At 40.9% G+C, this 26,354-nt stretch overlaps 3 protein-coding genes across 3 annotated transcripts in view; all 3 read left to right on the plus strand.

Moving 5' to 3' along the window:
* Positions 1-3,816, plus strand: part of LOC117547298 (protein FAM102A-like) — a 58,909-nt gene extending 55,093 nt beyond the window's left edge. The window contains 3 exon segments of the mRNA XM_034217925.1: positions 543-664; positions 748-817; positions 897-3,816. Coding sequence (XP_034073816.1) covers positions 543-664; positions 748-817; positions 897-942 — 238 coding nt within the window. The 3' untranslated portion in view covers positions 943-3,816.
* A 3,915-nt stretch (positions 3,817-7,731) lies between these two features.
* dpm2 (dolichyl-phosphate mannosyltransferase subunit 2, regulatory) lies at positions 7,732-14,818 on the plus strand. Its single transcript, XM_034217931.1, has 4 exons — positions 7,732-7,854; positions 13,081-13,170; positions 13,422-13,524; positions 13,611-14,818. Exons 1-4 carry the CDS (start codon positions 7,852-7,854, stop codon positions 13,664-13,666), a joined length of 252 nt encoding a protein of 83 aa, XP_034073822.1. The 5' UTR covers positions 7,732-7,851; the 3' UTR covers positions 13,667-14,818.
* A 1,289-nt stretch (positions 14,819-16,107) lies between these two features.
* pip5kl1 (phosphatidylinositol-4-phosphate 5-kinase-like 1) overlaps positions 16,108-26,354 on the plus strand; it is a 34,714-nt gene continuing 24,467 nt past the window's right edge. The window contains exons 1-2 of the mRNA XM_034217932.1: positions 16,108-16,225; positions 22,279-22,495. Coding sequence (XP_034073823.1) covers positions 22,280-22,495 — 216 coding nt within the window. The 5' untranslated portion in view covers positions 16,108-16,225; position 22,279. The remainder of the gene's footprint in view (positions 16,226-22,278; positions 22,496-26,354) is intronic.

Below are 26,354 nucleotides of genomic sequence, written 5' to 3' on the forward strand. Positions count from 1 at the left end.
GAATATAGCTATTAAAAGTACAATTTTAAAGTGTAATGTAGTTTGTGTCTCAATTCAGATACACTACCATGTCGTACTCTGAACTGTGAACACTTTGCACTTACACTGAAAACCCTGAAACGTTGACTTTAATCAAGTTTTTTATGTCAACAAATGTCACATAACTGTATTAGCTTAGTGGAAAGCTGTAATATTAGGTTTAAACAGGTTCAACTTAATATTATTGCTTTCAACTAACTTAATGTGAAATGTGACTTAATACTTTTAATTAAAGTCAACGGTTTAGTTTTTGCAGCATACTCTGGTAGTGGGTGAATTTGAAATGGTATAGCTGTCTACAGAGGAGCTCTATCAGCTCTGAAACACACAGCGTCTGTCAGTCGATACATTCAGTGTTTATTTTGGGTCTGCTCATGGGATTTGCTTAGAAAAAGATCACTCAACCCCCCCTCTAAAATGATCAATTGTGGCAAAAAGCAGGACGTTAATGCTTCCTGACTTTGAGTGTATTTCAGACATTAATGTTATTTTCCTGTCGTCAGGAGGAAGAAGGACCTGGTGGAGAGGCAGCCCAGCTGTGTGGACGACACCCGCATCGATGCAGGCGACATCGTGGAGAAGATCGTCCAGAGCCAGAACTTTTCTGACAGCAGCAACAATGAAGGTAGGACAGAGTTTATGGGATGTAGGTCAGCATGTGTGTATCATAATGTAAACGTCTCTCCTGGATTCCTTGTTTTCCTTCAGACAGCAACTTGAGACTGTTTGTCAGTAAAGATGGAACCACCGCCCTCAGCGGGACACAGCTCTCCAACAGGTACGCAGTTTTTATCTACTGTATCTTTTAACAATCTACTTTCTTTTATCTGACCGAGCATGTTTCTGTGTTTTCCCAGAGGAACACCTGGTATCTTTGAGCCGGTGGTCATCGAGACTCACTGAGAGATATCACCTCTGCAGCTCACCAGCTGGGAAGGATTGTGTGACATCAGATTGTCTGTGACTGTATGTGCAAGGCTGCATACTGTTCTTCAGGGCACACGACTTGAAATAAGTCGACAATATAAATGAGGAATCTTTATTAATTAATCAGGAGGTACACTGAAACGTTGACTTTATCTAAATGTATTAAGTTGAACCTATTTAAATGTAATATTATTGCTTTCGATTAACCTAATACAGTTATGTGAAATGTGTTGACATCATACATTGAATTAAGTCAACGTTTCCGTTTATTCAGTGTGGGAAGGGTGCAAGACATGATTACTGTATTTTCTCAAATGAAGGAAAAAAAAGGTATTTTTTACTATATTAAATTATGCTATAAGTACATTTTAAAATATTCAGATTTTCTCCCTGTTGCCATGTTGATTTACGGTTCTAGTTGTTTGCTGTTAATGCAGAATGAACGTGTCCTCTATGTATCTGTTTGACTTTAAAACACTGGCAGCCGTGCAGAGGAAACCTTCCTCCTCTTTATTGCCAAGCTTCTATCATGGAACGTCCAGGTTGAGTTTTGTTGCAGCAGATGAGCTAGATGCTCTGATTTATCTGTAGTAAATATAGCAGTAATCTAAACACTGCATTCTATTTGAGGATTTACAGTAATACAATAATGTCCTCTACATTGGGTGTGTGTCAAACCTGTCACTGGCTTAGCAGGTTCATTGATCACTCATTTTGCAGTCCCTGCAGAATGATTTGAAAAAATCAGCTCAATTTAATATTTTCCAGTATTTCTTTAAGGAAATTGAAGTTAAAGCTAAATATGTTTTCTACAGCACAGTACACATGTGAGCTCCTGGACCTCTCCTCTTAACTCTTCCTTAACTCCCCCGACCATCACTGATCATTTTTTATCTAATGGTTCATATTTCTCCCTCGCAGTCATTGGACAGTCTGATGAGCTGCAATGCATTTTTGGGGCAGTTAGCGCGCGTCTAATATACAATTCAAGATTAATGACACATCCACGCAAAAATCCACAAACAATTTGGACATCATACTGGTTTCATTATTATGTTAGTCTGGGATTTGGAACACTGTCAGGCCTTGAATAGAACATAGCCATCGTTCATTTGTATTAGTAGTGTGTTCACATGTAATAATGTCTGCCAGAAAAAAGCTTTCGTGCCTGTTATTGTTAATGATGATGGCAAACAAAACAGATACACTCATTTCTTAAATAAAAACAGGGAGGGGTCTGAACTTTTATATCTGCCCTCCCCATGGATAATATTATTAGCTTTAGCTGAACTTTACAATGAAAAGACACGTGATACATGTAAATGCAAAAAAACCATAAAATGATTTAAAGTTCTACAGTTAGCATTGTTACAACTACAGTTGCACAATTAATTTCTTTGACACTTTTGCTAGAGATGTGTTGGTGGTCACTGATCAAGGGACCAGTCTGAAACACACCCAGTGACACTTTGACCAGGGCTACGTGAAAGAGTTACTTGAACAATACCCTGAAACCCTGCATCCTGGGAACTATAGTGCAACACTGAAATAATGCTGCGTTCAGGAGGGCCTCGTTAACTTATACAAATGACTGTTCTGCGGTCCAGCTGATGCACTCACCTCTGATGACCACACAAGTCAGATATGATTCTATCCTGTTATTTGTTTTTGCATTTTATTTACGCAGATTCTTTTAGCCAAAGCAACTTACAATACGTGCAATCAACGATGAGTAAGAATCAAGAATGACTTAGGCCAAACCTTTCTAATTGTTACGTCGAGGAATAAGCCTTGTAAAGGCCAGGATGCAGTGAAAGCAGCTTCCAGATGTTTCTCCTGCTTGATGAGCACCTCCTGAACGCAGCACCAGAGCCATGAAAGGCTGGAACTGGAACATTAGCTTTTATTCTTTTATTATATTGTTTAAAACTTGATCACTATATGTACTTAATATACTATTTTGCACAGGTGTACTCTCTGAGGAGGATTGTTAGAAACCACTAAATGCATGGTTGTCTTAAATGTCATGTTCTGTTTTTATTTCTTTTATTTGTATTTGAATGCTTCTGTTGGGGAAATGTGTATATTGGTGTATCTCACAGAGGCTGCTCTTATGAGACAGCACAAAGCATGTATTCATATGGCTGGCCATATGTAACCGTCCTTCCTCTGCACTTACTAAGTACTTTGAATCTGAATGCTCTTGTAAACTAAACAAGAATGATGGATTTTGTGGTGATGTACTTGCTTCCTCTTGGGTTGTTAACCTTTGGCTAGATTCACTCCTATCCATGTCAAACCCAGGCTACTCCCTAAGTGCTCCCCAATAAGCTGAGCTCAGAATGCAGACTATTAGAAGATCAGGACACGATGAAGACAGGCTGCGAATAAAGTTCATTAGAACTGCATTGTTTGATTCTAGCAGCAGAAGAAGCAGTCATTGATATATCACATCATGGAGTTGTTATGGCTGTTGTGTTAGCAAACAATTGGAAAGAGAACATTCATGAGGAATGTTTATGACCATACACACTCTCTTTCTAGTTTGGTCTCAACCTAATCCTAAATCACATTTCTGACTCTTCCCCACTACATGCTTCTTTCTTCACCAGCTAGTTGCTATTTTCTTCTATGTTCACTTTGCTGCTGGATCGTAGGTCTTCTGAGATCTTTTTGTTCACATCAGCAGATGCTTCTTGTGGTTAGCAAACTGAACATGTTTAATGTTTTTAAAAAGTGATTATTATTAGTCGAAATAGCTTGAACGACACTTCTGATTAAAATGAGGTACGAACTCCTGACTGAATTAGCTTTTGTTAAAGTCAAGGGGTTTTCACTTTTTCCAACCTACTCTGTGAATGTTTGAATTATTTATTCAATATGGACAAGAACAAAACAAGCATTTGTGTGCTATGAGTTAAAACCATATTTTAGAACACATGTATATGTAAATGCAGGTTATTCCAAGGGTTCACTCACTTGTTCTTGCCACTGTAGTTCTGTTTCTGAGAGGAACAGCTTGTGAACTCTGTCCCTGTGTGGAGTTAACACTGAGGGTGGGGGGGGGGGGGGGTCTGAGGTCAGTCCCACAGCTGCAGCAGCACAAAGCCCTGTTGAACTCTGACACAGTACAGTAGATGCTCACCAACAGGACTTGTGTGTGTGTTTCTGTATGTGCAGTGTGTGTATGGTAATGTCTGTGTGTGCCACTGTTTGCATGCTGGACATGCATGTTTGACTGACCTTTTGATCTTGGCTCTGGTCTATCAATCCCTGTAATAACTGCATAAACACTAGGACCAAGTGTAACATAGGGCATACTGGGGTGTCCCATGGGGGGATTTATCACAGCTGTCACATTATAACATGGAAATGATGGATATCGATACAGCTTAGTGCCAGGAAGAAGTCAACTAGTGGCCTACTTTCATTTCTGTTTCTTTAAACACATGCTTTTCTTTTTATTCCCCTCTTCTAATACTAATCTGTATCATTTGATGGTTATGAATGCAGTTTTCTAGTCCCCCACCTGAACACACTGAAAAGGCTGTGTGGTGTTTCACTTAAAGGTCCCATGTCATGCTTTTCCGGTTATTACCCATCCCCTTGTGTTATGTAGCTTTTTCTGCATGTAAACGGTCTGCAGTCACAAACCCTCAAAGTACACCATGTAGGGCAGGAGTGTCAAACTCAAATTTCATCTCGGGCCACATTAGCATCATGGTTGCACTCAAAGGGCCAGTTTTATATATAAGACTATATGAAAATACATATATAAATATTTAATATATATAAAATAATGTATTATATATTACATTATTGCCTCTATTGGATTATTATCGGATAGGGTAATAACTTCATAATGAACTACGTCTGAAAGCAGAAGCTTAGGGCAAATAATTGCAAGTCTCTTCAGTTAGAATGTCACAAAATGATTTAAAAAGTTAAAAAAAAGGGGGGAAAAGTGATATTTTGAAGAAAAAAGTAACATTTTGAAAAAAAAGGCAAATTTGAGATGTATTGTGGGACATCTAGTTTATGGGCAACGTGCTTCTGTAAATCGTCATGTAACCGAATAATAAACATATTATATTCTTTGCAAGCTCTTGTGGGGCCACATTAAATGAAGTCACGGGCCGGATTTGGCCCCCGGGCCTTGAGTTTGACACCCTGCTGTAGGGAGTAAAACTCTAACACAGAGAAGACCTGTCTGTGCTGCCCCAGAACGCCTCGTTGGACATTTCTCTTTTTCCATTTGTTTCTCACACACCAGGACCTTTAGCGTAAATGTTCAACTAACAGGGAGTCCCCTTTGACTTGCATAGAGCTCCCTGAACGCTGGTAATAGACGAGTTGGGATCGCGGAGAAATGCTCTCCGCAGACCCATTCTCACAGCGTTAGAAACCTTTTTCTTTCTCAATATCAAGCCACACTTATTGTTTTTACTTCGGCTGTGAGTGTTTGTGTGTGCTCAGGATGAGTTTCGCTTGTTCTCGCTGTATCGCCGACCCGGAAACCACACCAGTAAGTCAGATCATTGAGCAGCGAGCCTTGCAACGTCCCGACCAATCAGATCACACTGGGCTCACAGGGAGGGGGGGCGGAGCTCCAACAAGCCGTTTAGGACAGAGAGTGAATAGCTGGTGAATACACATACTACTGTATACAGAGATGCTGTATGAGAAACCAATGTGAGTTTGGAACATTGAACAATGTAAATCTATTCTAGTAGACCTAAACAATGGAATTATGATCAGGAGAAATGGCCATGACATGGGACCTTTAATGAACCATGGTTACACATGTATCCATCTATTCTATTTCCTTTTCTCTTCAGTCCAGCGGGCTGCTCTGCAGATGTGTACAGAACTATATGTAAAGGTTCATATTTGATGGTGAGGTGGGACTGAGGCTAAACAGTCATTATTTACAGGGAGGGGTGGGGAGGCATACACAGGATAAAGGGAACTGTTGTGTTGGTGATTTGTTCTAAATGGTTTCCTTTGTCATTGCCCATGTGTAACCTGCAAACTTATGAAATGCATTCATACAAATCAATATGTGTTGCATTGGTGAACTGGTTTTGGTTATAATGCATTTAGAGCTATTTTACTCTTTCATTTGATTAGGTTCAAATCTTTGCTGAAAAGCTTATACAAATGATCTTTTCAAATTAAGTTTAGCTTTGAAAATGTGGACCTATACTTGTCAAATTAGTAGACTTATATCAAATAAACCTTTATAAATATAAATGTTTAGCATTGCATATATGAAATAAAAAGTGTCTGTCTACATGTTTGATACCTTTTATATGTTGTGCTCGGACATCAAACTGTGAATGAAAGGTCTTTTTTTCCATTTGTAACTCAGAAATACAAATGTTTTATCTCCATGTATCAAAATGATTTGAAATACAGACCAAAGTGAAACAGATCTGTGTTGTTAGTCAATGGGTAGAGGATTAACGATATGATTTGCAAAAACATGCATACCAAATAAAATGGAATCATCACTATTGTGTTTTCATTTGGATTGATTTGTTTTTCATATACACTGCATGAGTGATGCCCCACACCGCTACAATCTAAGTATTGAATCTTCACAATATTAAAAATAAAACAACATAGGAAAATGGGTTAATTCAACTACAAATACCAAATAGTCAGCATCGTAAAAATATTCAAACCCATTCATTATTTGCACATTCTTTGTCTTGCAGTTTTTTTTTTTAATTGATCAAATGTTTTTCAAATGACTCTATCCCCAATAACCCATAATGACTAAGAGAAAACGTGATTTAAGAACACATTGCAAATTGATTAGAAATCAAAAGGTTCTCAAACGTGTGGTCAGAGGGGTCAATCACTGCTTGTCTTTCAGAGTGAAGCCGGCTTGAGTGACTCAAACAGCATTTTAAATGAATTCTGAGTGTCTAAGAGATTTCAGTTTTGTTTTTTAAATGTGCTAAAATGTATTGAAACCCTTTCACACTGTGTCCTCATGCTTTAATCTGAATTGACTATCATTACTATTTTATTATGTGTAACATACAGTAAAATTGTGTCTTGACAAAAAAAGGCCCACTAACTAGTCTGTCACATCATTGGCACTCTTCTTCAGTCCACCCTTGCTAAGGTACAGAGGGAGGTGCAGTTCTGAAAAAAACTAGTAAATTAACCTTAAGATATTTCTAACTGCTGTCACATGGTCAAATTGCATGTAATTTAAATACAAAATATTAGAAAATGGCTATGGTGATGATAATGGTTATGTTACGTTAGGTACGGATTTGAAGATCACAACTCAGATACAATGTTCCAAAAGTTCAGTTTAATCAAGGCAGGGTCAAAACCAGGAAATCCAGCAGTCAGGAAAATAAATCTAATAATGGGGGCAGGCAGGAAAATCAACGTCCAAAATCAGGCAGGCAACGTCCAAACCGGGCAGAACAGATGACTGCGAATAAAACCTGAAACACTGGCAAGCTTGGCAAAACACAAGACAATCTGGCAGAGGACAAGTGAGAGGGAGGTGGAATATACTATATTGTGGGGCTCATGAGGAAATGTGAGGGGAATGAGCTGATTACAAGAGCTGGGAGGAAGGCAGGATCTGAAATGACAGGAAAGTTATTGAGATGCGAAACCAAAATCGACTATGAGAGGGTTAGGGTTTATTATAGGTCAAATTAAGTAATACATCAATACAATATTTTAAATATATACTTGTGCACTGTGTTCATGACGTTGCAGTAGCATCATTTCTTCAGAACATGTGTTTTTCAGGTCCCCCAGCAGGGGGCAGCAGAGACCTTCAGAAGCTTCTGTTCTGCCGGATATTTCTACAGGAAGAAGAACAGCAGCAGGAAACGTCAGCCAGCCAAAATGGTAAGAAAGATAATCTGATTAACCCTCTGTGATTATATTTATACACATGAATTTCTGCAGCAATTTTAAGAAAAAAGCAGACTGAAACAGTTTGCTCTGATAATGAAGCAGCGCGGCTAATGCAGAGCTAACTCCTGCAGCTAATCTTCACTGTCAGAGCAACATGTCAGAGACATTCATGTTAGCTTCTACTGTTAGCTTCGTAAGTAAATCGGCTTTACGTCATTATCATTAACTTATTGTCTCTGTTCCGTTATACTAACTTTGGCGTGTACCTGACCCGTAAACAGCGACAGCTTCACAGTTCTCTCAACTCGAAAACCAGTTGTGCTCGAGATGTTCCTGAAGCAGTCATTGATGGAGACTGACCTGAGAGCTGCTCCTGTCAGAGCCCTGTCCCAGAGAGACATATTATGTCCTGTAGGGGAGGGGACCAGGCCAGCGTTGTAGCCTACTGGAAATAACGTTTCTAATAAAGGAGTTTATTTATTTTAAAAGCCGACATTTTGGTAGATAAATGTACTACATTTACAGAATAAGAATCAGGTGTATTGCCAAGTAGGTTTACACATACGAGGAATTTGCCTTGGTGTGTATGATGCACACATAAACACAGTTAAAGAAGATATATTGTAAGAAAAAGAAAACTATTATCACAATTTTTTTAAAACTATTTTTATAACATGAAAAGAACATAGCAGTGGGGCTTGGACAGTGAGCCGCAGGTTCGCCGGTTCTACGGTGTCTGAGAAGTGCAATCGACAATTACAAAGTGTGAAACACTTTAACAAAGCTTGAGACACATTTACATTTTATAAAACAAATTTACATTTTATAAAACAAATGTACATGTTATAAAACAAAATTACATTTTATAAAAACAAAATTACATTAGCGAAACACTTTTGCCAAAACTGAGACAAATTTACAAGTGTCGAAACACTTTAACATTTCCCGAATCAAACCGGAAAGGGAATGCCCATCATACCAGAAGTGACGTGCAATTGATTGACACAAACTTAAGTTTGTTTCGGCGGATAGACCGGATGGACGGTACGAGTGTGTTTATGGTCGTTAAACATGTTTTGTCCGTTCTGTGGAAACCACCTGGGCCAAGTGACATCACGATATACGTTCTTGTGCGCACGAGAAAGTTACAGGTTCGCCAAGTAGGAAGTGGAGCTGTGCCTTTTACACACAGCCTTCGCTGTGTTTACCTTCATTAGACAGCTAAAGAGTGACTGCAGGCTGCTTCATTTTAAACACACACACACACACACACACACACACACACACACACACACACACACACACACACACACACACACACACACACACACACACACACACACACACACACACACACACACACACACACACACACATCGAACTGCCCGATTATTCCCCCTATTACTCGTTTTATGAAGGAGATGTCCGGTCCACAACGCGCATGACCGGTGTGTTTGTGTCTGTCCGACACCAGCATTTGTTTTCAAATTGCCATGAACAGTAATTTACACACATCTGGCTAACTCCATAGGTATATGCGTATGTTCCCAAATTAAATGAATGTGTTTAATCTTAATCTGGATGTAGTGCTCAGTGCTGTCGGAGTGCAGGGGAGCACTGCAGTCAACTCAGCCGTCTCTCGCGTTTGCTTGGTCAAATCAGCAGCTCTTCATTTTTGAGTGCGCGATTAATAGCGCCTTTACGGTAATCGGCCGAGAAGCGGCACTGACGGTAGTACACGAGTAAAAGATTGCATGTTTTTGTGCTATATTTGCGATAAAAATATGTTTTACCATTAGTTCTTAATAAAACTGACACTGTTGAACTCTACTTGTTTGACTGCTACCAACAATAACATGAAGTACTTTTAATGTGTTCTTTTTCAGTTATTCTCTGTCAAACTCCCCTCCTGAGAACAAATTCAAGCCACTTCTGCTATATTTGATGAGGGATAAAATGATTTTTAGCCATAAGTTCTTAATAAGATTGGTACTGTTGGACTCAGTACTTGTTATACTACTACCACACATACAATGAAGTACTTTTACTGTGTACTTTTTGAGTATAATCATTCATGTATTTTGATATATTTGTTGAGTGATACAATGATTTGTTACCATAAGTTCTACATGAAATTGATACTGTTGGACTCTTTTGCAAAAAAAAACTTTTTATCCCTCATCAAATATACCAGAATACATGAATTATTGTACTCAGGACGGGAGTTTGAGTATTACTCAAAAAGTACACAGACGGCTGAGTTGAACGCAGGCATTCCCTTTCCAGTTTGATTCTCTAGTTTTCACCTCCTGGGCCCCTGGGTCCTGGGCACCACAGCCCTTTAATAAAGAGCGTCTTACATACAATCCATACCTGCAGTATTGCAGGAGCAATTCTGGTTCTGGTTTGTCACCAAAGGACACTTGGACATGTAGACTGCAGGCGGTAGAGATCTACCTCTGACCCTCTAATGCCCCTTTCACACCAACGCAGTTCCCGTTCTAGCTCCGTGCTAGAGCTTTTCTGGTTCGGAACCGGTTTTTCTTTTCAGCCCCCGTTTTGTTCACACCGCCCAGAGCCCGACTGGTGCTGCCGCTGCTGCGTCATGACGTCACTGTTTACATCACTCACTACAACAACAATAACAATGGGGGACTACGTCAGGTCGATGATTGTGTTGCTTTTAATCACACGAAGCCAGATTAAATTAAATAACAACTTCTCCAACCTTATGCTTTTCTCCAGAGTGCCGTGGTTCATTGTTTATTGATGTGTTTGATGAGCGGCATTTACCGACCGCTGCAGTGTTGGCTGCTCTTCCACAGGAGTTTATTCTCCCGTTAGCTCCGGGTTAGCTCACACAAGCAGCTGATACATATCCCCAGTTCCCCATAAGTGAATGTGTGTCAGTCTGAATTGACGCTGTTTGGCATCACAACGCTGTTATGAAAGTTTCTCTGGTATAAAATGGGTGATGTTAGCATAGCAACCGAAGCTAAACTGAATATCTTGACTACTTGTTGTTGCTATCCTATTGTGGCATAAGCCGTTTTCTACAGGCACATTTTACCGGCGTATTTTTCATTATGATTCTACTTGTGATAGTCGGACATGACAACCTGTGCAGCCCATGTATTGATTCAATCCAATAGCTGCTATAATACAAAATGTCTGCCTCTCTCCACAATGATCAATAACAGCGAACGGATGGTCAAAGTAAGGCACAAATCACACGAAGCCTGGTTAGTGTTGCCTGACTTTATAAAGTGTTTTTTTTTTTACAAGTGTGTGGTCACGTTCTAGTCACTTTTCGCTACTGCTTGATACAACTTGTATTTGCCGTACTCGCCTTTAACTGTTAGCTCCGGTTAATCTCGCCCCCGTCCGACGTAAGTGTGACGTATCAAATAACGTTCTTGCTTCTAGACCGAATATTTTTGGTTCTTGAAACAAACCGGATTCCGGAGCTTAGAGCCGGCTCCGCTGCGGTGTGAACAGGAAAAAACGGTGCTTTTCAGGCTCTAGCTCCGAACCGGCCCTGGAACCGCGTTGGTGTGAAAGCCCCATAATTGATAGACAGCTATTTTCTTCCAGGACTACATACAATAAATGGCCCTGTCCAATCTGTCACCAGTTGATGACTTCATGGTGGATAGGTAGATAAAGGGACGTTTCATTCCAACTGCCCAGCCACTTCAAACTGTGGCAGGTGACTCAATAAATAGTCGTGTCTTACCACTCCACTCTGTGGTACAAATTATTTAGACGTTTTTTTTATTGCACCAAGGAGGTGCAATAAGGTTCGGTTCGGTTCCGAAACACACTACAGTGACTTTGTACAGTACGTCACTCTGAATAGTTATAATTCCCAACCCCTCTCCACCCAGTAGTATGTTTTAAATGTACATCCTTTCACAGCTATGAAGTAACAAGCCCGTCTGTGTCTGTCTTAATGCGGAGCTCTGTACTGGAAACAGAAAAGAGACTTGGGCTGGTCAATAACTTGGCTGTTAATGGTCTAGAAATGTATATTAAATAAACGTTTTGTTATTGTTTTTGTTGCATTCAGTGACCCATCAGGCGACTGACTATTGTATTAACTGCTACTTTAGTTCTGATGCACAAGCTCGCAGTGAGCCGATTTGATGATGCAGAGTGAAGTGCATGGTTGAGTGTATGGTTTAAATAAATCCCTGACTGGACCAGAACCTGTGTCGCCTTCTGGCTCAGTAGAGGGGGCATGCTCCTGAGGTTGTAAGGGTATTTCTGCAGGAGAGGGTTTTTGTCGTGATGTTGGCAGTAAAGGACAGTTGGTTGGTGTGGTAGCTGTGGTGAGAGAAGCCATAAGAGCAGATGACAGAGGAAAGTGAACTGGCGTACAGAGAAAAGAAGAGGGGACCCCTGTGATGAGTTGAAAAAGAACTCAGGTATTTTCCAAGTTGTCGTGCAGGTGCAGTCTTTGAGGTGGAAGCCCTGAACCAAATTAAACTTAGAAATAATTGTGTTAAGATTTCTTATAAATATTTTTTTAGAAACTAAACGTCAGGATTTTTGGGCTCTGCTGCTTCAATTTTCACCATTCGATTTGATCCCTTGTACCTCAACTGTCACCTCTCTTAATGGAAGTGCAAAATTACGTAAAAGTCAAAAACAATATAGTCTGCTATTAGGACCAGAACCCATCCATCCATCCATCTTCTCCCGCTTATCCGTGGTCGGGTCGCGGGGGTAGCAGTTCCAGCAGAGAGCCCCAAACTTCCTTTTCCCTGGCGACATCAACCAGCTCTGACTGGGGGATCCCAAGGCGCTCCCAGGCCAGCGAAGAGATATAATCCCTCCACCTGGTCCTAGGTCTACCCCTTGGTCTCTTCCCAGCAGGACGTGCCTGGAACACCTCTCTAGGGAGGCGCCCAGGTGGCATCCTAACTAGGTGCCTGAACCACCTCAACTGGCTCCTTTCTACGCGAAGGAGGAGCGGCTCAACTCCAAGTCCCTCCCGGATGACCGAACTTCTCACCTTATCCCTAAGGGAGACACCAGCCACCCTGCGGAGAAAACCCATCTCGGCCGCTTGTATCCGCGATTCTATGGTCATGAAGGACCAGAACCGTGACCCATAATTAAATCCAAGTTGGTCTGAAGAATTATCACAAAGAGATAGGTCGGTCATACGTGCGACATATAACAACTCCAAATGCACTCTGCTCTTTTTTTCAGGCTACAGGAGTGGATCAGGCAGTTGGCATGAGTCTTGTTGTCTTCAGCCTCCTGCTGTTTACATACTACTCTGTCTGGGTCATCATCCTGGTAGGTTCTGTTAACGTCCTTAAAATCCCAATAAAACAGCCGCATTACAACACAAGATTGAAGTTAATTTCATACATGTCAGAACCTGTCTGCTGTGTCCACACAACAAAGACCTGTAGGCCTATCCTTTCTCCCTAAATATATTCATTTCATGTTTTTACACTTTTTAATAACAATTTAAGTCTCTTTAGACCATATTTTAAAAACAATGTAATATTACATGTATGATGTTGTATGTCGTTCTTTTCCAGCCTTTCATGGACAGTGATCACATTCTGCATACGTATTTTCTTCCTCGGGAGTACTCTGTAATTCTGCCCGGCATTGCAGCAGTAATACTTCTTCTCTGTATAGGTGAGTACACACTCAAGTATTCTCATTAAAATATGCACTCCAACCCATCTAAATACAAACTTGATAGCACTCTTATGTCCTCACAGGGGCCTTCACTGCAGTTATCATGTGGAAGAACCGCAAGCCAAAGAAAGTGGACTGATCTCCGGATGTCAGAGTGACTGCTGTGGATTTAACAATGTGAAAATAGCATTGAAAACTCTGTGGTGTCCCTACAAGAGAAATCATACCTCCAACATATCATTTCTAATGAACAACTGCAAAATGATATTAAGTTAAAGAAAAAACAACAATGTTTCCTTATATTTTAGTACAATAAAAGTCAGTGTCTATGTTTTAAAACTAAGTGTTGAATTTAAAAACCTTCAACTTGGTGCCCGAGTGGCAGTAAACTACACTGAGAACGGCTTAAAGCTAAAGATGGACGGCACCAATGAGAATAACTTGAAACAACACATTAAAACAGGCCATGATGTCGTCACTTGACTTTTTTTATTGTCACTCGCTGTGTTTTTTCTATCGGGCAGTAGGCAGTAGACTGTTAACAGGAATTCATTTAGCTCAAGGCTCTGAGGTGTTTTATCAAAGTTATATTTAATAGACCAAGATGAAATTAGCATCCAGCTGATAACCCTTCAGACCAACCACTGCAAAGCGAGAACTTGTCAGTATTTTGGACTTCACAGCCGTCTCAAAAGATTTATGTCACTTCCACCTGTTCACATACCATTCAGAAACAAATGAAGACAACCCTGATTATAAGACCACACCCCCCTGTGGCAGATAAGCAGGTTATAGAGCAGTCAGAAACATATCTTAATTGATTAAGATCTCAATCAATACAGCCTTGAAATTGATTAAATGGTTTGAATTTTTCCCGACCAAGGAAATATACATATGGGAATTCTTAATTTAGGTGGTGCCTCACTTTCAGGCCTCCCATAATGCATTACTCTCTGCAGGATCTAATGTTACACCGTTACTCTCCATAACAAAAGAAAATCTAATGTTGTGAATATGTAATTGTCTTGTTCTCAATATGGCTCTCAGATAGAAGGAGGTGAAATATACCTTCCTGTGGTAACAATGACAACATGTTTGACTTGATTAGAAGCAGCACAGGTCTTCAAATATGTAAATAGTGACAATGTTTCAATTGTATATGGTGTGAAAGTTTGAATTATGTTAATTATTTTGAAAATAAGCAAACATTTTGTCTGGCTTAAATAAATTGAGGCTGGTGACGGGGCCAGTTGTCCTTTTTATATGTTCAATAAAATGTTGATGCTGGGAATCGTCTCCATATTGCATATGCAGTAGCTCTAATAGCCACACTTGATACATATGCTATTGGTCGTAGCTTCAGCAAAGTCATGTTTTCCAGTGCTGCATATCACTCTTCACTGTGTTTAAAACGGGGGAAATGACTGCTGAAACAGTGCACTGAGTTAAAGAAATGTATTTAGGCCTTTTAAGTCAGTATTTGTATTTAGTCGTTTAAAAACATAAATGTAATATGCTTTATTACTGTAAAGGTAGATATTGACATTTGGACGCCGACTTCGAAGGCGAAGAAGAAGTGTGCCACATTTTATTTACAGCGAGGAGAGGAGACATCAAATATAAATTTTTTGCCCCAGTGATTTGCTGGAGAAGGATAGCTGGACCACAGCCAGGATCCCATGAGTCAGCATTGCAACAAACATATATTACCCACACATGTTTTAGATTTATTCCAACATTGTCTGAGGTATTTTGTAATGCAGTGATAGTTTTGTGGCAAATATTGTGTTGTAACCGGGCCCTATGATAACAGGAAGGTTTTCTTTCCAATAATGTTATTTAGGAAAAGTGTGAGTTACTGAGACAAATTATGTTACTAAAGCAAATACCAACACATTTAAAGAAATACACATTTATTTATTACCTCAACCTGCGGTTTTTTTTTTGGGGGGGGGGGGCTAATAGTGCTACAGCAAAGGCTGTAACTTGAGCCAAAGTAATTGAAAATAAGAAACTAAACTAAAATGTAAGTAAGTAATTGACGCACATTATTTGACGTAAACACCAGTAATGGTATCTTATGGGGTTCTTAGCGTGTTATGACTTTATACTGAACTAAAAGTGCTGTACTCGTGAACACTGTTGCGTCTCCTTTGTCCTCAATTAAATGTGGCCTTATCATTAAGTAGGCTAATTGCCCTCCCCCGCAAGTAAAATTGATCTAGGACCGCCGCTGTGTGTGTGTGTGTGTGAGAGAGAGAGTTCTGTTGCAGTGGATGGTGCAGGGTGCTGCTGTGTGTGGGTGTGACCGCTGCGCGAGACCAAGAAGGCTTCTCAATTCTCTAATTTCCCCTCATATCCTCGTGTCTTAGTCCAGCCCACAGGAGATGCGAGCGGAGGAGTCGAGGAGGGGAAATTAGAGAATTGAGGAGCCTTCCAAATGTCCGCCAACCGTCAGTCTGTCGACAAGCTGACAAGTGACACGTGACACACACACACACACACACACACACACACACACACACACACACACACACACACACACACACACACACACACACACACACACACACACACACACACACACACACACACACACACACACACACACACACACACACACACACACACGGAGACAGGACAGACGGAGCTCAGCGGCCACGCGACCCTCTCATCTAAAGTCCGTGAGCGCACTGAGGCAAGTAACGCTTTCTTTTCATGTTGGCTTTAAACTGCAGAGTAATGCATCCTTTGATAAATACTGCTTTTAGTTTTTTTTTTACTGGGATGAACTTACTCATTATCACCAGTTGTGTCCACATGTAGGCTACTGAGTCACAGTGTGTTTCCATTAAACACTGAGGCACATGCAAAATGCTCCGAACTGATATATTTTCTTGTGACTAATGCATCTATCACTGAATCGCGCCTCATTGCACAGAACGGCTTCATTAGTATAAAGTATAATGATAAGTAAGAAGAAGAAGAACAATGACTCACCATCAGCCATGACTCTCTAAAGTGATAGTCAGTGTGTTATGTGAAATATTATATAAGTACAGATTGATAAACTCCTTCACCCCTGTACAGAGGTGGGACTGAGGTACTTGTACTTTACTCAAGTATGTCCATTTAATGCTTATTTATACTTTTACTTTACTCATTTTGGAGGCATTTTTACTCCACTACATAACATATGAGTTCTTCCTCCACATCTGCTCCAGTATAGTGCTGTACAAGGTGTTGGGGGCTTGACCCACATTAAAGTTCCACATGTGATCCATGATTGAACAGGCTTTGTGTGGTCAGCAGCTGCACACTCAGCATCCCTGCTTTATGTGTTGATGGCAGGACAACGAGATGTTGTTGGACCTCATGTCAAACGCTCGGGGGAACGCAATGGTCCCATTTTACCACACATTTCCAGTGGTGTGGTTTGTTGCTACTTTGTACTTCTACTCCACTTCAGTTCAGAGGTAAATGGTGTACTTCTACTCCTCTACATGTATTTAATCCCTTTAGTTACTTTACAGATGTGGTCATGTGGATGACTGATGTGAAATGTAATCAAGTGTTAAATCAGACTTTAGTTCCACCTGGAGTAAATCCACCAGCTACCCTGCAGTATACAAAGTCATTCAAACTAGCTGCACCTTTACCAGCTTTGAGAACACTTTCATGATCAATCATTATAAAACATATCATATATATTATTCTGAAATGGACCAATCTGCACAATGACTACTATTACTGTCGCTACTTTAACTATATTTGATGCTGATACTTTTCTACTTTCACTTGAGGAACATTTTGAATGCAGGACTTTTACTGTAACAGAGTATTCCTACACTCTGGTACTTCTACTTTTACTCAAACAAGACCTGAGTACTTCTACTTTTACTCAAGTACAAGATCTGAGTACTTCTACTTTTACTCCAACAAGACCTGAGTACTTCTACTTTTACTCAAGTACAAGACCTGAGTACTTCTACTTTTACTCAAGTACAAGATCTGAGTACTTCTTCCACCGCTGCAAATTGCTGTATTTGCACATGTTTTACATCATGTTCAAGCCACAAATTCAATAAGTAGCCGGTTTGAATATTTGGTCACTTATGAAACTCACTGGAACAAGAATATATGATTGGAACTCTGAATCATATCAGCCATATCAGCTAAGGTGTAAAGTGAGCCATCAAATGTTACACTGTGCAAACACATCCTACAGTCTATCTCAATAACTGGCTCTGGCCTGAGGCATGCAGCATTTCTTCAGAAGCAGCATGCACTGACAGTTTGCAGTCTGTCAGACAAGTTCTGGTTTCTGACCCAGCTGTATGTCAGCTGTTAATGTCAGCTGTTTCTATGAGCATCCCTCTGCTCATTCTGACAGAATTTAAAACATGGTGAGCGCTTCTTATGAGTTTTCTGATGAGATGTATCGTTGACTATTAAACCAAAGTCTAATATCACAGGCGTATATTTTAGAATTCCTGGAAACAACACTATTCTAGCAGTAGCCTACAAATGAGACATTTAGTTTAGTTTATTAACGAGAAGCCAATCGTTTTTATAAAGTAACGTGTTTTTTTAATTGAGATGTGCAGTATTGTGTTTGGAACACACGATTTAGCTTAAAGAACCGATTAAAAATGGTATTACTAACTTATAAAGCACTAAATGGTTTGGGAGCCCAATATATATCCGACATGCTGCTCTGTTACGAGCCCCCCAGAGATCTGAGATCTTCGGGGGGGGGGGGGGGCTAGCTCATTATTCCCGGGTCAGAACCAAACACACAGAAGCTGCTTTTAGTTTTTACGCGCTGCACATCTGGAAAAAACTCCCAGAAAACCTGAGGTCCTCACCAACCCTGAGTTCTTTTAAGTCGTGGTTAATAACATTTATTTGTACTGCTGATTACCCAGAAGTCATTTAACTTAGTTTTATTATTACACCTCTTGCAGCATCATCTGTGTTTACAATGTTGATTCAAACTGCTTATTATCTCTTTTAGGAATGGTCTTTATGAATCTGTTATTCCATTGTGTTTATTTATTGTGGTTCTTTCTTTTGTCTTCTTTCTTAACTTTAGTCTGTTTATGTTGATGTCACTTTGAATTGCCTCTGTGTCGGAAAATGTGCTGTAGAAATAAAGTACCTTACCTTACCTTGTGATTTTTGGGGGATGGAAGGTAATGGGACCGCAGAGACAGGCAGGCTAGACTGTAACTCCATCGTTGACCTGAAAGGTCTGAAAAATCTGTTCAATTAGAAACAAAGCTCCGTCCGTTAGGTAAGACCATTGTTTGAATCTGAAATGTAAAGAAGCCGCACTGGCTGATATATAGCTTGTGATTGGTCAGAATCATATAGCTAAGGTTCCAATTCCTCGCTAGCTGCATCTATATCAGGTGATATTAGTTAAATAACCACAGAACCTTTATGCACATACTTTGTGTTGGAGTATTCTATAGTCTCTTTTCTAATTCAACATGGAGACGGACACATTAAAACAGTTCTCACAGTTCCTTTGTGAACACATTCTGCATGTTAAACAGTCGTACTGACATGTCATAATTCACAATAAGCATAATTCAACATAATGAATTGTACTTTGATTTAGTTTGAAGGTTGCTCAAATAAACAGCACATGGTTATTTGATCAATTATTTGAATAACACACCAACATACCTCACAGTATACAAACTCTGCATGTCCCGACAGCGATCTTTCCTCTTTGAGGAAAACTAACCGAACTGTGGCTGTGTGATGATGGGGAGCTCTGTGTGTCTGTCCCAGACTCCTGACCACTACAATTCCAATATATATTATATATTCTTACAGCTCTGTTTTGGGTTTTCACCCACCACTGAGGGACTCCTAAATCAAATATCTGGCTGTTTAGTTGGTAAATTCTTCAATACAGTTTAACAAGTTGCAGGCCGTAAAACTTTAACAATGAAAGTGAAAGAAACAGTGAAAGACACTTTAGTACGGGGTCAGGTCAGTCTCAAAATAAATAAATGCAGACAGAAGTATTCACAAATGTAATTCGTGATTAATATATAAATGTCTGCATCCACACAAATATTTTTCAATGCACACAGAAATACTTATAGTTGTATACAAATGTTATTTGACTGCATAATGATCTGACCCAGTGGCGTAGCTGTGGGTGGGTCCGGGTGGGCCTGGGCCCACCCACATGCACGTCTGGCCCACCCACAGCCAATCAGCGCTTCATAGCGCAGAGCCAGGAAGCCCAGAAGGAAGTGCCACAAACTGCAGTTCATCTAGTGGCCGACAGGGGATGGATGCAGAAAGGAGCCGTTTCCATAGACCCCCATGCCCAACTTTACAGCAGAAATAAACATGTTTCTAGCCTGGATCCAATCAAACTTATTCTGGATATAGTTAAATTCCACCTTCATGACAATGGAATAGGGAGTGTATTTTTTTACCGTGAGTAAATTAGTAAGTAAAGTAAGTTTTGCCGTGAGTGAATTAAAGTATTATTTCTTCTTGAGGTCTGCAGTTTAGCGTGTACACATTTGCTGAATATGAAAACACTCAGTGTGTGCCCACTGTGCGACTGTCAAGGATAAACAACCTGTGGCCGCCGAGCCAGTCATGTGTAGGGATGGGTACCGGGCCCCAGGGCTGAATTATTAAAGACCGTGGTACCATTAAGCTCCGACGTTATCGGTCTTTTTATCGCTACTGGAGACATGTAAAAAATATGTCATATATATTATTGCTACACAAACATTACATTGCAGTTTTAGTGTCGCCAACTCCGTTTCTAATATGCAAAAAGACTGCAAAATGCGTCCATTTTTAATATTTTCGATCTTTCCAATCCAGTCGAGAGATCTCTCTCTCTCTGTGTGCGAGGGGGCGGGGCAGTTTACACACACGCAGCTGCTACATGCAGCAACACACACACACACACGGCGGAGATGGCGGAGATAACTCGCTCCCAGGTGTGGTTAAACTTTACCCGTCTCGATGTGGACAATGCTCGTTACCAAAAGAGTTAACTCAATGATACAAACATGGGTTAATGATTAGAGGTAACGGAGTTATTTATTTTGTTAAAGTTTCAGCTATTCTGTTTACAGTTCTGTCATCAGATTATTTAATACGACTTGTTAAAACATTGTTGTTTCTTTTGATGTGAAATATTATTTAATTTAAATAAAAAGCAATGTTAGTTTTGTTCACTATTTGGTAAGTTAGTTTACCTTATTTTTTTCTCCAAAAGAACCGATAAGAGTACCGTTAAAAGACCGGACAGATAAGCGGTATCGATAAAAGTAGTAGTAGGCCTACCGTTAAAACCTTAACGATACCCATCCCTAGTCATGTGGATGTCAGTTTTACACACATTCTGAGGCCGCCGTGCCTATACTTTTGTTTTCACTGCTAATTTATGCTTATGTTCAATTAGTGCATTAAAAAATCATTAAAATCATTAAATACGTTTCAGCTCAGACCCCACGCTTAATATGTCTCCCCCTGGCCCACCTACATTTCTCCAGGCCCACCCACACAATAATTCCTGGCTACGCCACTGATCTGACCCCATATGCACACGGTGAAACCACCCTATAGAATCCAGGCAAGGCGTTAACATAAAGTCAACGTATCTAAATAAAACTCAAGGCGGCATCCACAACAACATCAGCTCTTTTTCTCTTGAAATCAGCAGTCTTTGTTCCAGAACATCGATGTTCTGACTGTCTGAACGGCTCTCTTAAAGATGTGTTCAAATGTTCAAATCCATCAGGCTAGACCCTTGAGCGGCCCATCAAACAGGGACTGCTTTTGTTTCACCGCCAAATGCAAAGTGAAGCTGTGAGCGTCGCTGGAAACATGGGGAAGGGCTTTAAAGGCTTGTTGCTATGGAACTAACCAATGACAGACCAGACTGACTTACAAAAGGTGTTATGCTTTTCTGGTTCTTACCCGTCCCCTTGTGTGTTATGAAGCTTTTTCTTCATGTAAACGGTCTGCAGAGGCACAAACCCTCAAAGTACACCCTGTCGCGAGTAAAACTCTAACACAGAAAAGACCTGTCTGTGCTGCCCCTGAACGCCTCGTTGGAGATTATTCTTTTTCCATTTTTTTCTTCCGGAGGCCTATTGACGTCACTAAATCTGGAGACCAATTGGAATGTGGCACGCCCATAGCTATACAACAATAGGCACCCTCTGCCAGCCGACCATTTACTGTTGGAAGGCTGAAAGGTTCAGTTCCAAATTGTATCCAGTCATGTCAAGAAAGTACTGTGCCCTGAAATGTGAGGGGAAATGACACCAGTAAATCCACCTCACACTGTCCGCTCTTCACGCCTCACAGGGCGGACTCGTGAGCTCCGTAATGTCCTGCTAACATGGCACTTCCTGGTTGCTAACCGACATTTACACAAATAATTTCCCCTCATTTATTGTAACAAATGTAGATATAGTTTAAAAATAGATTTTAATCAAAACATGTGGTGGTTTGTAGACCATCTGATGCCATTAGTAACAGCACAGGCCCTAAAGCTATTTTCCCTTTTTGTTGGTTTCCATAGTATTTCTGTTAAAGACTCAACCGTCTGTCAGCTTTCTTTTGTGTCTGTCACTGGCCTGCTTGTCCTTAACTTACTCTTTAATTGTGTCTGCTGTAGCTCTGAACACCTCTCCTGTATTCACAGGTCAGTGTCAGCAGTCATATGTTCTGTGTTGCTGTCTCTGTATCTAGGATGGAGATGTCAGCGGCTGACGGTGGCCTGGGGAGGTCTGCCCACCGCCAGCGCTCTGGCACGGTGAAGAGGAAGAGGTGGGGGGGTTTGAGGCAGCAGTGGAAGCTTCTGGGCCTGTTTGAGATCGATGAGCAGCACGAGTTCTACAGCCTGACCTGCATGATGAAGGAGGGTCTGGCAGCAGCCTCCCAAAGAACCATTGATAATGCACCAAGAGTGAGTAGAAAGTGGTCCTGTGAATATAACCAGTTCGATGAAAACAGATATATTTTTAATTGCTTGTAACCCACTCCAATGAAAAAAAACAGTAAGTTACTGCACAGTACTGTATTTGCCACAACTGCTGACAGCCTTCTCTTCACAGAGATCGCTGCTTGCATGCAGACGCTCTAAAGGGGCGTGGCCAGAAGCAGCTCCAAGGGGGCGTGGCCAGCAGCAGCTCGGTTACATTTAAATCAGCACTTTTTTAAAATTTGTAATGCTGCGTTCACACCGGACACAATACGATGTTTGGGGGTGGCGAGATTACATGTAAAGTCAATGCAGAGACGCGGACAGACGCAAATTCGCTCCGACGGCAAGCATGAAGCGGTGGATGCGAATTCCGCGGCGCGATTGAGGCGATTGAAGGCAAGACAAACGCTCGAGTTCAATTTTTTCAACTCGAGCGTCATATTCACGTGACGCGATCTCGCGGTAGCCAATCAGCGGTGAGGATCTCAGCCTGCCGTCACTGGCGTTCAACCAGAAAACATCAGCCGTTAGCTGTTAGCTCTTAGCACTCAGAGCTCACAGCTCCTCATATCTGTTCAGAAACTAGACTAAAGTTAAACAAGTACAAACCACAGACTGTCTGTGTCATGGCAAATACGCTGGTTTATTTATGTCTGTAGGCCGTTGTTGTGAGTGTGGACGGAGTATATACAACGTTAGCTTAGCCTGGTCGACCCGATCTTCATTCAGAAAACACGCATTTTAAAAGGTTTTTCCCCTGCCGTCTGTCTGCAGACTTGTCAAGCATTAATTCATGGTTTTTACTAACCGGTATCAGTATGTTGTTACTTCGGCATCATTTAGAAACGTGTATTACAATTAAATCACGGTAAAATATGTTCATTTTGTCGTAGTTGTAGCTCCCGAGCCAGTGCATCTTGTTTGAATGACGTGAGTAAACATAGCTGGCAGCCGCAGTGAAACTCGAGCGTTTAGAGCGATGCGATAGGAGCGCAGCGAATATTCGCATCGCGTCCGGTGTGAACGCAGCATAACAGGGCTGAAATAGAGGGATATGAGGCATGGCTACAATGGGTGATCTGTTTAGTATTTTGAGCATTACACTTTTGCTCAAGGGCACCACGGCAGGGCCCAGGAGGTGAATTGGGACCTCTCCAAGCACCAGTCCATACTCCATATTTAGGTCTGGTCGGGGGACTTTAACTGGCGACCATGCGGCTCACATTCCAAGCCCCTACTGACTGAGCCACTGCCTCTTTCCATTATTAGTTGATATTGTATTGTACTTTATTATTATGGCGGCTTTTCTTATGACATTATTGTTTCTAACGTAAAACATTTTTAGCCAGTATTTGCAGTCAGCTTTATAAAACGTAATTTGTAGATTTGGACGTAACATATTTGTGCTACATTATGTTTGAATGAAGGAACAACACCAAGGTTTATTTTCCTACAGAATTGAATGATGGGGCAATTATCTTCTCTCTGAGCCTTAACACCTAGAAATCTTTTGTAACCTACATCTGTATAAGATGTTGTGACGTTCAGACATTGATATGAAACATTGTGAAAGAGCTTCCTCTAACAAGTTATTTTCCTCCTTTATGGGAAAATGAACAAATAGCATGGCTGAAAAGAATCCCCTCATAAACAAGGCTTGGAGAGCGGTATGCAGCCCACCCTGCTGCTGAATGAACGGTCACATGACCTTAATCCCAACCAACACATTGCTGAGTCAGCTGGCTGTTGCATGACAACAACTGTTGTGTTGTATCTGCAGAGTCCCTAAAACACAACAGAACACAACACCCCCCCCCCCACACAAACACGCCGGAATATTACTTTTGACATACAGTTGCTAAAGATTCTTTACCCCTTCCCTTTTTTTAATACATTACTTCGTTCAAATATAACAGATAAAGTTTAATTTTGACATCAATTTTCACACAATTCCTGGTTATGTGGTTTTTGTCCACAGTATTCACTGTTACATGTCTGATATGTGTAATATGTAATATAAAGCGCTTTGAGCATTTGGAAAAGCGCACTAATAAATGTAATGAATTTTTATTATTATTATGTGACTAAAAATGTTGGTACCTGGCTGCAGGGATTAGACACAGGAACACTATGTTTTAAGGTCCAACACAGATGATGTGTGATAAGATGGGCTCACAGGGAGGATGTCCAGTGGTGTTAAGTAACTCAATCAATCAATCAAAGTTTATTTATATAGCCCAATATCGCAAATCTTACATTTGTCTTAGTGGACTTTACAGTTTGTACAGAATATTAATACGAATAACTAGGTTAGTAGGTACATTTACTCTACTGTTCCAATACTCTACTAAATTACAATGTTGAAGTACTTTACTTGAATATCACATTATGTTACTTTGTAATTGTACCCCACTACAAAGGCAAATGGTATACTATTACTCCACTACATTTATTGAATACCTTGAGTTACTTTACAGATTTGGATTGATGATCAGAAATATAATCAACTCTTAAATCAGACTTAAGTTCCACCTGGAGTAAATTCACAAGCTACCCTGCAGTATACAAAGTCATTCAAACTAGCTGCACCTTTACCAGCTTTGAGAACACTTTAATAATCAATCATTAGAAAACATATCATATATATTATTCTGAAATGGACCAATCTGCACAATGACTACTTTTACTTTTGCTACTTCAAGTGTATTTTGATGCCAATACTTTTACTTTTACTTACATAAGTACTACTATTACTACTACTACTACATTTTAAATGCAGGACTTTTACTCGTAACAGAGTATTCCTACACTCTGGTACTTCTACTTTTATTTACAGGTCCCATGTCATGGCCATTTCTACTGATCATAATTCCATTGTTGAGGTCTACTAGAATAGATTTACATTGTTCAATGTTCCAAACTCACATTGGTTTCTCATACAGCATCTCTGAATAGTATGTGTATTCACTCTCTGTCCTAAACGGCTTGTTGGAGCTCCTGCCCCCCCCCCCCCCCTCCCTATGAGCCCACTGTGCTCTGATTGGTCAGCTCGCCCACTCTGCTCTGATGAGTCCACCACCGTTACAGCGGAACATCAGTGATCATGTGTTACAATGGCGTTTGTTAGTAACCAGAAAATGACACCAGTAATGACAAACAGATGAGAATGCTGCGTGGGGTCTGGGTGCCGTGTTGGCGGGACGTTGCGCGGCTCGCTGCTGTGAGGAGCGGACAGTGTGAGCTGGGTTACTGGTGTCATTTCCTGGTTGCTGCGTGGGGTGAGGGGGCTGCAGCACCCCCAACTGCGAGGCTCCACTAGCACCCGCACCCCCAAACGCGGCGCACCTACAGTGTAAGCGCGCCACAGTTTCGCCGCTGCGAGGCTCCACTAGCACCCCCCCCCAGCACGTCACAGTTTCGCCGCTGAGAGAGTGTGCGTGTGTGAGGAGCTCCACGGATTGGTCCATTTGGACCAATGGCTCCATTTAGGTATGGGCACGTCACTGTACCCAGCAAGAAAAAGAAAAATCTCCAACGAGGCGTTCTGGGGCAGCACCGACAGGTATTTTCTGTGTTAGAGTTTTACTCGCTACAGGGTGTACTTTGAGGGTTTGTGACTTTGCAGACCGTTTACATGCAGAAAAACTTTCATAACACACAAGGGGACGGGTAGTACCCGGAAAAGTATGACATGGGACCTTTAAGTACAAGATCTGAATACTTCTCCCACTTCTGGTCGGGACTCAGTAAAGTTCCTCTCACGGATGTGTCTTCGTGAACGTGGGCCATGTGATGTTGGGAAAAGGTCTCAAGAACGTAGAGTTTTGTCCATCAGACTGCC

This window comes from Gymnodraco acuticeps, unplaced genomic scaffold (genome assembly GCF_902827175.1).
Source record: "Gymnodraco acuticeps unplaced genomic scaffold, fGymAcu1.1, whole genome shotgun sequence".
NCBI lineage: Eukaryota > Metazoa > Chordata > Actinopteri > Perciformes > Bathydraconidae > Gymnodraco > Gymnodraco acuticeps.